Below are 14,435 nucleotides of genomic sequence, written 5' to 3'. Positions count from 1 at the left end.
TGGGGGCTGGAAATCTGACTCAGGCTGATATATCAAAATTTGTTTCTATTTTCCAAACCATTATCCCCAGGATCACAATAGGATTCATCAGTAATATTCCCTCTCCTCTCTTTCTTCCCATGCTGTCTCTCCACCCCTAGCCAAGTCACACTAATCAACATTCATTCCTCAGCACCCAGTCTACCTGTGGTCACCTCTGTAAGAACATCCTTCAGCAGTTCAGAGTGTACTAAGTCATGCCTGAATGCTGTGTGCTATGATACACAGTGTGTGTAAGGTCCCACGCCACTCATGGGCATTTTTGTGTTTATTGAATTTTCAAAGATTTTCACATAGAAATGCCAATATGTAAGCAGGAGAAAACTGGCTTATATATGGGTTAGATTCTAGAGTATTCTTTTCTTGTCCCTATTTTTTCTCTGTTTGTTCGCATTGCTATAGACTTAATCCCCAGAATAATTGCTGCAATGCTTGGAGAATGTAGCTTTATGGACAAGTATGAAGGAGAGAGACAAATACTATAACATGAAAGCCAACATAATGTGAATTGAATGGAATAATAATAAAAAGGAACAGGAAGCATATTATTAGTCAGTATGGGGACTGGAACAGCCCTCACTGCAGGTGGTGATATGTACTGTGGAGAGGTCATATGAGCCAAAATGCCCAGACTCTGCTACTCTACATTTCTGTGATGCAACCACAAACAAGAAAGGTAATGGCTTGTACACAATAGATCAATACAAATAAAAGCACAATGAATATAAATAACTTACTGTGCTGACAGTGAATCCCATTAAATCCCCGAGGACATTTACAAACATAGCCTATGAATGTGTCTCCTCGATATGCTTCACTTATCTCACAGGTTCCTCCGTTATGGCATGGGTTAGGGATGCAGGGACCTGAAAGACAGACACAAATGCTTCATAATACATGTGCTTAATAAAAGGTGCTTTTATCACCATTTTCACTTGACAACTTTGTTCTTGATATTCGAGAGGAAAAGCACAGTTGTGTGAACTCTGACGAATGGCCTGAATTTGAATATAAGTGCCATTATCTTTTAGCTACGCGATCTTGGAAAATTATTTAATTTTCCCTCTGCCTCGGCTAGGTCTTTTGAGAAATATTAATACAATAAAATTAACTTTAGTGGTTACACTACAGTTGAAAAGAGTTCATATATTAAAATATACAGAACAGTACCAACCACATATTATATACTAAGATAATCCAAATTCAATTATTATTATTATGAGAATTTCTGAATTGTAGAATACCTTCCACATGCTGAACAATTAATACTGAATTGCAGTTTCTAAGAGCTTTTGACCTAGTTGATGCAAAAGGCGTCTGAATCTACCAATACAGAACGAGTCAAGTGATGTTTGCAATAATATATGGAATTTCATAAATTTGAGAACAGTCTTAGAGTAACTACTGTTGTCCACCCAAACCTTAGTAGGTCATGAAGAATTGCCATGTTTGAATAAGAGGCCACAATAACCATTTTGTAGACTTTGAGAATGTAAATTCAAGAAAGATTGAAAACTGCTGCATAAAATACTCATTCTGAGGTTTCCCTGGCAGCATCCTCTGTAGGATCTGATGCAACAATGTTTGCTCAAGGTTACTTCCCTGAGGCAATGGCAGAGCACCATGTGATATCAAACTGGGCCAAGCCTGCCTGGCACAGAACCCTTCAAGTGGCTATCCTGCACTCTGGGATGCTCCACTGACATGGCTTATCATTGCTGGAAAACCCAGTCAATCTGAAGTTTTATGTAGACAATGCTTACTTTTCTTCCCCGCTTTCTTCTTTCAGAAGTGACAGGCTATCACAGTCTGGGGGCTTCTGCTAAGCACTGAAGCTGTCCTGATATCCTTTGTCCTTCTTAAGCATGCAGTACAATGCTCTATGCCACATTCAGTTTTCTAGAGTAAGTGCTAACTGAGTGAACACAAAACCAAGAGGAGAGTTTCTAAAGGAGTCTAGAGAAATTCAGAAAAAAGTTTGCTTAAAGATGAAAAACAACAAAAACACAAAAATAATTTGAAAAGATTAGAATGTAAGTCCTTTGCCTTGTTCTACTAGAAGTCAAAATTAATGACAAGCAATGGGTCGTTGAAAGGTTTTTTGATGAACAATGGGTGAAAGGGAGTCTAAATGAGAAGGTATATTTATTCAGACTTATCTTTGGTAAAGTAGATTAGATAACAAGGTGAGACTGGGTGAGGCAATTGACCATTATTAGATGGAAAAACTGGGGGAAGATGGGAGAGACTGATCAGGAGGAATACATTTTTTTAAAGTATAAATAATAGAACATATTTGTGAAGGAAAAAAATCATTAAAATGTAATTTATATACTGATCCTAGAGAATGAAAATTAGGGTATGAAATTAAATGCCTGCTAATTCATGAGGAGGAAATCCAGGGTCCTGGAGAAAGATCAAGAGAAGAGCAAAAATTTTCAGCTGAGACAAGAAGGAAGGCAGAACATTGGATACAATAATACTGAAGAGTTGGAAATTCTATTAAAGAATAAAACAAGCAAGGTTAGTAACAGTGTTATGGAAAAAGTAGACTTTAAGGAAAGAGGACATTCACCATCTTCATGCAGAGCAGCCCACTGCACATTAGATTTGAACATGCTTGGAGATTGGGTGACATGTTCTTGTCTTAGAAAAAGAATTATGATTTGATTTTTTCTACTAGAAATCTTTTAGGGAAAAACACTGCACTTCTTTCTGTTTAATATTGGATGAAATAAAAAAAAAAAAACAGAGATTTACTTGGAATAGTCTATAGGCACCCTATAGTGCATACACTCATACTACATCTTTAGAATTTCTTTTAAAAACTGAAAAGGAATTGTGAAATATGTCTTTTTACTACAAGTATCTGTTTCTTCAGATCTCTCAAAAAAGATACCTAGCTATCTAATGTATAACATGAGGATTAATGTCAGTAATATTGCATTACAGTGGGTATATTTATTAAATAGATTTAAGCTGACTGTTTTTACTCAAAATTAAATATAAAATGGTAACCATTTCAGTAGCTATGTTTCACATGTTATCAATTTGTAAATCTTAAGTATATGATATAATTTTATTAAACAATACATTTTCTGAAGCAATCTTTCTACAGATTGTCTATGAATCAAATAATCAAGTAACTTTCCTTAAGTGGAAAGATGGTTTGCATTTGAGAGAATGAAGTAGGTATAAAACCTATGACAACATTTAGAAGCAATTGAAACTAAGCATCATGTTAAACACCCCAGCTCTTTTTTCTGTTTATTCTGTATTCCAAAAGTTATCTGATAATGCATCATATTGTAAAAACATAATTTATAAAATAATCCCATCTACTTCTCACAGCAAAGGAATAAGGTGGTTGATGTTGTGCTGGTGTTTAAAGTTAACCGTTAGAGAAATTTGCTGCTATTCATTAGAATAATATCTCTTGGTGATGCATTAAATCTCAAACTTAGAATCTATGATTCCAGGAGAGTAGAATCTAAAAAGTTTTGATGCATCAATTCTCCTCCAAATAAGAAAAAAAAAGCATGATTTACGTACTTATACTCATACATGTTACATAAAAATACATAAAATAGATTCAAATATTTATAAAATTCTGAACAAGTAGGGAACTGTTAAGGTCACCAAACCAAATCTCACAATTTAGCAGATAAGAAAGCATAACAATAACAATTCAGTAAAATCTAAAAAAAATAATATGTATGAAGAAAATTGGATTTAAGGAATTATGCCTGGGAGAAAAAAAGTAGTTATTAAAACCAAAACTAATGAAGGTATTCTTGCTTGCTAGAGTGAGTGGAGTAATTATAGCAGAGAGAATAGAAACCTCTCCCACATTCACTTAGGTTTAAGCAGCTCCATGGGGAATTAATAAAAGATTTGAATGTAAGACCTTTGCTTGTTCATGCGAGGAGATAAAATTGATGCCAAGCATCAGTCATTGAAAGTGTCTCTGAAGAACAGTGGGTACAAAGGAAGCTGGATGACCTGGCACATTTATACACACACTCTTTAGAAGACTAGACTAGGCAAGAAGGTGAGATCAGACAGTTTAATACAGGGAAGAACTGAGAAAAGTTAGGCGAGAACAATGGGAGGAATCCTAACAAAGCTGAAAATAAAGTCTTCATGGTGAGAGGGCAGACAAAGTCCTGAGTGGTTAATTCATGAAGAACCATATCTAATAAGAAATCGTGGTGCCCATAATTCAGTGGTAAGTCATTTGTGCAGAATTATGTTCTTATTGATCTAGCTCTCCACCAGCATCAGTTAACCACTGGAGTCTGTGGAGTGTTAGAGTGTTAGAGAAAGTTAACAGGGAAATCTGTGACAGACCTTTATTCTAGTAGAAGGGAAGATGTGTTGCTGGGCATGCACTCCTGTGGATTCCAGTAATAGACAGAAACCTGGAAAAAGATTTGCCTGAGGAATCCTAAGTTGTAAACTCCTTGGGAACACAGTTCTGTTCTTGATTCAGTCTCTGGGATTCTCTGCAGATGTGAGTTTTTGAGTTGCAGCTCTTTGTATTTGCATCCCAAAGGGGATCATGACCTCAGCTGTCACCAGGGTTTTAGGAAAGGATTACCATTACTGTTGGTATTTCTCTCAGTCAATGAAATCCAGTGGTTGTTTGTTTGTTTGTTTGTTTTAAGGACAAGAGTGAAGTAAATCACAGAGGGGAAGGATTTTCTTTTCTAGAATCCTTTAAGTTTTTACTTGTTAAAATATATATTGTAAGAATATATCCTGGATTTGGGGGGGGGGGAACAGGCATAAAGATGTTAAGTAACATGTCTAATCAGAATGTAAATCTTTTATCATACTTTGCCTGACTACAAAGTCTACAATTTTCCTAGCTAGCCATGCTTCTCACAAGTTGTCAGTCTGCATTAATGTTAGTTATGACAGATGTAAATAGTCAGCATGAATTCACTGAGCATATTTCTATAAATAATGCAGCACTCAAAAGCCTCCCCTAATATAAGCATCTTCAGCAATTGGATCAGAATATATTAGATATAATAGATATAGATAGAAAGGCTCTAATGCTAATGATACTTTTTCTCATTAGTATAATCTTTGAATTCAATTACATCAAAAGAACTTAATCATAATTATATGTATGCCTGATTCTATATATTCATTAGATTTGTTATTTTAGATTGTATATTTTTGTGTGTACTTATATCTATATCTGTGTGTGTGTGTTTTGTATCTGTGTGTGTCTGTGTGTCTCTCCTTCTCTCTCTCCCCCCTCCTTCTCTCCCTCTCTCTGTACTTATGTCTACATCTGTGCGTGCCTCTGTGTACATCTCTCTCTCCCTCTTCCCTCCCTAGTGTGTGTGTGTGTGTGTGTGTGTGTGTGTGATCTGTGTGTACTCTATCAGTTGGGATCATCTGTTTCTGTATCCAGAAAAGAGTCTATTTTGACCTTTGCTATCACTCCTCAGTCCTTCCTTCATGGTAAGTCTTTTCCTGAAACTGGTGCTTCTGCATGCACAGCTGGGCTAGAAGCAAACATGTCGCAGTAATCCTCCAGGCTCATTTGAGGTATTTGTAGGGATTCCTGACTTATTTATGTGGGACTGAGATCTGAACTCCAGTTCTCATGATTATAGGGCAATCACTTTTAAACACTGAGTCAGCTCTCCAGCCTCTAGTCTCTCTACACCTTTCATGCATGCTTTGATTTCTCAGGGCAAAAAGCTTGAGAGTTGAGATGAGAGGCTTCCTATCCCCTTTGCTTGAGGCCATAAACTTCATATGGGAAGAATCCTGGTTCCTGCACAGTAGATTTCTGTTACATCTGACAAAATGAAACTATGTCAATAACAATTGGTAATAATGGCATCTATGTACAACACCCCCTCTTCTAGGTTTATTCTTTAAAACATCAATCATGCTGCTCCTTTGCACAAATTAATGTGGTTGCTTTTTAGAAGTTTTTTCATACTTAACAAATTTCAAGCCTTCTGAATTTGTAACCATATCCTCTTTTTATCTTTCTAGTATGGTTGAAGCTTTAAAATTGTTATTTTTAATTGCAGAATTGTATTAATATTTTTCATGACTGCATATATCCTAATTCTTTGACAAATATATTAATAAAAATGTAGCATTATATAACATTATTGACAGTGCTTTATTTTGTTAATCAAACAATCCATATACCAATAAATCCATATACTTTTGAGCCTGAATAAAGACAGATGACTATAAAATAAGTTAGAACATAAAGATAAAATAGATGAGCACCCACAAAACTTTCTTGGTAGTCATAATTGTTTTGTATTTAATGTTACATATAATTAAAATATGTAACAATTATTTCTAGTTATCTTTTCTTAAAGTGATGAAAAGGTTAATCTCGTGCAAATGAGGAATATAGGGAAACTTCCATTTTTGTGCAATTTATGCACATCCAAATGGCAATTTGATGTTGAAAAGTATTATTTTAGATCTTGGCATACTAATAAGTAAAATTAACTGCTTATAATATGTGAAGTTGTTTTTCTGTACTGATAGGAACAAAGCTAGCCCTTACATTAGTAGTATCTATTCACGAGGCACTAACTGTGTTGTAGGCACTGTGCTAGTAACTTGTGATCAACACTTTCAGTGGAATTAGTATTGAGGGCAGCAGAAAAAGTAAGCTCATAATATCAGAGTACATTTCATTTTCAACTTTGTGCAGTTGATTTTAAAGAAAATTTCACAGCTCACCAGTACTGTGAGTGGTACATGCTTAGGATTAATACCTTTCATTGTTTAGGTAATGGTTTCTAGAAATTTAATTCTGAGATTTCCCCATGGCGTTATGATAATCTCTTTAACATTTTTACTGTTTGACAGTTTCATACATTTATATAATGAACTTTAGTCATTTTATATCCCTTCTCCCCTCTCCCCTTACATTCTATGTTGTTAAATTTAACAGCCAAGACTGTATTATATTTGAAGTATGTCTCCTATGTCTCTTGTAACTTGTTGGCTTTGGTTGAGGTGACTTATATATAGCACTAAAAATGATGTAACTACAACCAAAGTTTGAAAACAAATTAGTGTTTCTGAGCCACTTAGATGTTTTAACATAAAGAACACCTACAAATCTTTTGTCAATGCCTTTGCACTCAAAACAGCTCTCTAAAGAACTTGGCACCATTTTTGTAATACAGACATTGAGAAGCACAGAAACTGGTGGCTATGAGCTCCACTTATGATTGGTAATATGAACTATTTTACTAGACCAATACATTTGGTGATATCACTCTTAACAAAGAGCATAGATGAACTTTCAAATCTAAAAGGCTTCTGGGGATTTTTAAATCAATGCTGTAATATTTTTCTAGGGAAAATTTAAGTAGTTCCTAACATAATGGGGACAGCATGTGATCAAAATTAATGAACAACTGAGTGCAACAACATTCTTCCAGGCATTTTTATGCAAGTTCATATAAGTATGACAACAAGATTAATTGCTTACAAAAACAATAGATTCATATACTGGGGTGTTTTGCTTCCATCTCTTCATAATGCTAATAACAGAGTTAAAATTATTTTCATATGTGTAACACAATTTTCCTCTTCAACAGTGAACGCTGTGCTCCAATTATGACTGTTGTAGAGAACAGACAGACTCTTAAGAAGCAAATATGCTATCATTTTCGAGATGACGTACATTCAGGATTGGTTTAGGTTATATGTTATGCCTCTAAAATCTTGAAGATAGTTCTTAAAATTGAATGTGTTCATTAAATTACATAATAAATAAACAGCAATGTAGTCATTGCGAAACTATAGGCTTTCAATTTGTTGTTGCTGGACAATTGAAAGAGAAACAGTTAAGACTCAAAAGTTGGTTACAACTCTTGTTTTAATAAACATATGGAAATCATCACTCAGTGTTGTGTTTACATTTATTAAGATTTGGATATTTTCTTTTTGTAATTTTAAACCGTGGTTACTTTTTAAAAAACTAGTTGGAATGATAAAGTGATGATTCAATGGTTAACACTGTTCATGTAACATATGAGTTTAATTCCCAGTAGCCTTGTTGGCAGTCATACAGACGCTTCTAACTGCAGCTCTAGGCATCCAACATCCTCTTCTTTACCCTGCAGGCACTTGCAATCACACCCAACCCCACCCCACACACACACCTAAACATATATCTATAATAATAACAATAACAATAATAATAATAATAATAATAATAATAATAATAATAATAATGTATTAAACTTGTTGAAAATGGAAGTTACTTCAGATATTCTTATGGGATAGATGCTCTAAAACTGTCTTCTATGTAGCCTCTTTCTGTTTTTGTTCTTTTCTTTGTTCTTTCTCATAAATATAAATGTACAATATTCAGTTATGTTAGGAAAAGCTCATCTAAACTATTTTGTATTTGAAATCACAATTAAACTACTTGAAACAAAATAAAAAAATCATTATTGGGGAAAATAAGCAAGATTAATAAGATTTCAAGATTCCTCTTCAAACTGTAAATGCTCTGGGGAAAATCATGTAAATTAAAATCTGTGGTAAGCAGCCTTTTTCCAGGACATGCTGACAAACTGTCCCCTTCAAAACCCACTGTCAGTAAGCAAGTGTCTGCGGGAGGCCTGAGATGACCAGTGCTTACACAGCATGCTCTCCTGGCCTTGTATTCATTTCAGGATAGCTGCAGCTAATTTCCACTCACTCTGTAGCATTAAACAGCAAAAACATTCCCTCTGAGCTCTGGAGGGTACAAAATAGACACCAAGGCATCAACTACACTCTCAAAAGAAATTATGTTTTCTAGGGGCTCCTGATAATGAGGTCATGTGGTCACTGGCAACATCACTTGGTTATTCAGAACATCCTGCCAATCCCCGCTTGTCTTTACACTAATTTTCCCTGGTTCTTTGTTCCCCTCTGCAATGTTGCTACTTTGTGATTCTTTTTTCTTCCACCCATTTATACTCCCCTTCGGCCATTTCAACCCCCTAACACTAGATAGGAGTGAATATAGTCAGACTACTTCCTGCTGATTAGGAGCATCAAGTTCCTTAGGGCAAATTTGATCTTCGTAGTCAAGATATCTAGTTCCTTCTTCTTTCTTCTTGTGTGTCATTAATTAACAAACCATCACCAATAACCAACAGTAAACCAATAGCAACCGACCAACAAACCACTCCCAGTTCTTGGTGCTTTGGCTTTAATATGTTCTCTGAAAAGACCCCAAATTCCCAATGTCACACAGTTGCAGAAACTATGTGCAGCTGGCAAAATCATGTCTCTGCTAGAACCTAGTTAGCTGCTGTAAATAATCTGAAGAAGGGCCATAATTCACACCTGAGATTAAAATGAAACATATTATCTGTGTTTTTTAAAGAAATCAAAATTTTCACTGTTCCTCCCCTCTTCTTTTTTTTCATACATCATACATTTCATAACTGCAGCCCACTCTAAATTCAGCATGATAACATTAGTCGATGTTTACTAATTTATAACTGCAATGACCTATTGAAAATGAATTTTGCCATGAAAATTTCATTTATTAATGCCTGAGATGTCAGATCGCTGTAAAAAATATCTGAGAGAAAAAAACTGAAGGAGCAAAGATTTGTTTGAGTACTCATTTCAGAGGCTTTAGTGCATACTTTTGTGGTCACATTTGCACAGGTCTTTGTGATATAGTGAGACATCCAGACAGATAGGAGTTGAAAAGAAGAGAGGGTAAGTCATGGTGGTTGGGCAGAAACAAGAAAGGTAAATGGGTAGAGCTAGATACAACAATCTTGACTAAATACTCTAGACATAGAAAAATAAACATTTCATGTTTTTTCTCATTTCTAGATCTTAACTTTGAATATTCAGAGGTATTCTAGATAAAACATCCACAGGGGACAGGAATTTGTTATGGGATATAAGGAATAGGACCTTGAAAATCTCAAAATCAAGTGTGGGAGGTGGATATATAAGCCTACCACTAGCTAGGGAATTATTAGCCTGTGATGGTTTTTGGGAATGGAAGAGTCTTTGATTATTTGGTTTTTGATTATTGTTGTTTCTTTTTTTTTTCTTTTTTAAAAAGATAGTGTGATTACTTGTAGGATGATCACATACCAGAACAAGCTCCAATCCCAAGACTAGTTTGACAACATAAATTGAACTCCATAGGGAAGGAAAGAAGAAAAGAAAGAAGGAAAGAAGAAATCTCAAAGTTGGAAAGCTGGACAAGAAGGGCAGGGGAGGAGTATTTGACAGGGTGGTAAGGGAAAGAGTTGAAGGGTTGAATATTTTCAAAATATATTGTCTGAAATTCTCAAGCAATTAATAATAACAATACTGCTTTTGATACTTGGTAAAAATAAATATCTAGAGCCACAAGTCTTGTTTTGTGCACGATACACACACACATAAACATATGCACACACCTATGCCCTCACACATGAGATAGTAGGGGGAGGGAGGGAGAAATGAGGGGAAGGAGGGAGAAATAGAGAGAGAGAAAGAGGAAAGGGAGAGAGAGGGAGGGGACAGTAGATATAGGGCAGAGATCACTTAGACAAAACACCCACCCCCCTCTGAGCCAACCCTTACCCTCTACTGCAATGATTTAGTAAGTGGATTAATCCATTGGTTTAGTTTGTGCTTTTGTGATTTTATCAGTTTTCATAGATTAGATATATTATCTGGGAGCCAAGTGTTTAATCTATGAGACTTTTAAAGGTCATCTTATACCCAATCAATAAATAATGCCCTAATCACTAGGATCTTAGAATGTGAATGTTCTGGGACCAAGAAATTGTAAGGAAATTATTAAGATTAAATGGAGTCATGTGTAAATGACCTCATCTACTCAGCTGGTATACACTAGGAGACTATATTTAGTCACACAAAAGGTGAGAAAAAGTTCTGTCTCACCTAAATTCTATGTGAGGAAACAAGAAAACACCTTGTATTTGGATTTTCAACCTTGGGAACTTGAGAAACTACATTTCTATCATGTAAGCCACTTTGTACTTTGAAGTTCTTGAAATTCAGTCTTCTCAAAGAGGGTAACATTCTCTAGCTATACTCCTTGAGTTAGCAGCTCTCTTATGGAAATGGAGATGATTAAGGGAACCATAGTCCTAATGTATTACTAGTATTTTATTGACTAATAATATTCGTATTTTCAGCAGTAACAGTAACATAGATTCATACTGCAGTGACACATGGGTTTTCATAGTGATGGAAACCAAGAAAGTATTCCAATTTAGCAGCAATAACTAGGAAGCATTCTCTAGTCATTCTCCTAGATGACCTGGGTGTCATCAAGGAGGACAGGAAATGGTATGAGAGAAGGTAATGTCAAAGAAAAACATCTTCTTCAGTTGAGCTCTATCCTTTTATAACTCTTGTTTAGAATTCAGCTTGTTGATGGTAAATCATGAATTTTCTAAGTAAGTTATTATATATACTACATTGATTAATAGATTTAATCATTGTGACACAGATATATCACATGATATATCACTTACCAATAAAGTACATATACATATCATATATATATATATATATATATATATATATATATATATATATAAAACTTTCAAATATAAGTACCAAATTTGGTTTGTATGATCTAATGTTTCAAATGCTAGTAAGGACTAATCCAGCTATTACATTGTTGTAAAGTGATCTCTATCCTTTTCCATAGTCACCCATCTTTCACAACTGTGACTAAAAGCTTTAAAATCCCACATGCATGATGGGAAACCTCAGCTCTGAATATTTCATCATCCAAGCAGAAAAGCGTACTATATATGCTTTTAAAAGGTCTTCAAGATGTTATTTCTGGGCATATGTTAGTTAATCACTAATATTTACTGTCTGAAGAAGGTGTGATTTTATTTATAGGTCTATATGTAGTGAATACAAGTGAAAAATGTTTACCTATGACTTTCTAAAAGTATTATAAAGTGAGATCTACAAATATGTCTATCAATAGATAAGCTACCATCTGGAAACCATTATTTAATTAATTGATATTCTATTATATTTTTATAACATTATTAAATTTAGTAAATAAAAGCTCAAGGGACATTTTCAGCCCCTTCCCTGTCAATGGTATAAATACAACAGAAACAGAAAATAAGCATGTAAAGGAAAAACAATTTAGAGTTTCAATGTGACAAATTCTGTGAAAATTTGTAATGTACATAATTTATAACCTAGTGTTTAACAATTTTTAACTAATGTAAAGAAATCATCTCAAAGTTTTTTATCTAGAGGGCTGATTCCAAAAAACAAAAACAAAACCAACCAAAACAAAAACAAAAATGAAGAAAAATCTGTGCAAGTAATTTATATAATAACTATGTACATCAGAGTTTACCAGCTATGTAATAAATAACAGAAACTTGGGGTTGGGAAGACGGTTCAAGGATTAAAATCCCTACCTGCTCTTCTTAATGAATGAAATATAATTTCCAGAACCTATGTGACAGTTCTCAACTTTCTGCAACTCCTAGTTAAATGATTTAACACCCTCTTCTGGCCTCTACAGTAACTTCAAGCACATGGATACACATTTTGGGAAATACTGAAGCAGAAGCAGAAACAGAAACAAGAAAAACTTAAGGATTCACATTAGCAGATGCTATAGACTCCAAAGGTATCACTTAAGTTTTCCTTCAGCTCTTCCATCCATCTAGAAAAGGAATATATTAACAATAGAATAGGGACCACAGTTTTACATAAGATTGTTATAGAAATATTTGAGCCCATATTTCTGGAGCATAGGCAATCTTACTATGTTACATGCTTCTCTAAGCCACTACAGAATTTCCATGTTCTTCATCAATCTTTCCCTGACAGCCCTTCACCTTATTCACCTCCTGCTCCATTTGCTGGGGGTACCTCAGCATCTCACTGAATATTGTTTCATTTGTAACTGTATGATAGGTTTCCTTTGTCTCCTCCAGCCCATTATTAACTGCTTGTACAAAGTATACCTCTGTGCTTTATTCTTTATCATCAGATCCTAATACTATATACACTTGATAGCATTTCAAACATGGATGCCCACTGACTGAAATATTTAAAATTTCAATATGTATGCCAAACTTCTATCACAATCAATAGCAAACAGCAATGGTTGCAGAACAGATATAGATTTTCGTAGCCCTATTTATTAATACTACCCATTTAGAGTTTGGAGTCAAGCCACATTTTTTTGTTGTTGTTGAATAACATTGCAGTATTCAAAATATCACAATCTTATCAATTAATGAGTATTTAAAACAGATGTACTTTTGCACGATCCCTTCTACTTTGAAGGCAGTGATTGGATGTGGTAGAATTTGTGTTACTTCTCGAAATCTGTCCTTCCTGATTGCCATTTTAATTACTGAGCAGGAGGTATTCCAGTTTCATTCAGATGGGAAAGGCACAGACTCAAACTTCACAGCTGAGGATGCTGAAGCACAGCTGGACAGACCAGTTGCTGTTTGGACTGCCTCCTAAGGTCGCACATGTGGCTTCTTTGTGGCAGACTTGAGAAATCATCAAACAAAGAGAGCATGGATTCTAGCCAGCTGGCCATCTGTTCCTTCACCCACTGTGATAATTTGGTCTTGTAGAATTTTGTTAAGTGAGCATTAAGTAATGACCATGTCAAACTGGTTGCATAGTGAAAGCCTCTTAATCACCGAATGAAAGCACTGGGGAAGCTTACTCAAACACAGAAAAGGTCACCAAATCCATCTAAAGAGAAATGCAAAGCAAAGCAAAACAGAGCCCGTAGCAAAACAGTGAGTAGCCAGAGAAAAAAATCATTTATTCCATTTGCATGTTCACATTGCATTATATTGATTCCATACAGAACAGAGGTGGCTGTACATTGTATAGGGCAGCTAGGAGTTAGATGAATGCAACAAGACATCCTATTACCCTTATTTTGTACAAACATACTAAAGAATTGAAATGTTAAGAAAATGTGTGAGTGGCTTTATCATTACATCTGAAGTAAAGACATTTACTTTGTGAGTCATTCATATGAAACAGTAACTTGTTCTGACAGCTCAGAATACATTCTACATAACTGTTCTTGTTTTGTTTTTGCTAGGATTTTAGAGATAGCATTCAAAAGAATGCATTTCCTTATGGAATACTTGCTTATACACTTTGCTCTTATTCATCCTCCTCTACTTTCCTCTAAATCAATGGTCCTCAACCTTTTGAATGTTGAGATCTTCAATGCAGTTCATTGTGTGGTTTTTGACCCCAGCCATTGATTTATTTTCACTTCTGCTTGGTAACTGTAATTTTGCTGCTGTTAGGAATCATACTGTGAACATCTATGTTTTCGGACCGTTGTAAGTGACCCCTGTGAAAATGTCATCTGA

The 14,435-nt window shown here is 34.9% G+C and overlaps 1 protein-coding gene across 3 annotated transcripts in view; it reads right to left on the bottom strand.

Annotated features, from left to right (window-relative positions):
- Window positions 1–14,435, bottom strand: part of Edil3 (EGF like repeats and discoidin domains 3) — a 474,094-nt gene that overhangs the window by 255,373 nt on the left and 204,286 nt on the right. For all 3 annotated transcript variants that reach the window (XM_021208210.2, XM_021208208.2, XM_029544049.1), the window contains one exon: window positions 777–905. In XM_021208210.2, coding sequence (XP_021063869.1) covers window positions 777–905 — 129 coding nt within the window. The remainder of the gene's footprint in view (window positions 1–776; window positions 906–14,435) is intronic.

Source organism: Mus pahari, chromosome 11 (assembly GCF_900095145.1).
Source record: "Mus pahari chromosome 11, PAHARI_EIJ_v1.1, whole genome shotgun sequence".
NCBI classification, from domain to species: domain Eukaryota; kingdom Metazoa; phylum Chordata; class Mammalia; order Rodentia; family Muridae; genus Mus; species Mus pahari.
The sequence above is the reverse complement of the archived record's forward strand: the minus strand, read 5'-3'. Positions and strand labels throughout refer to the sequence as shown.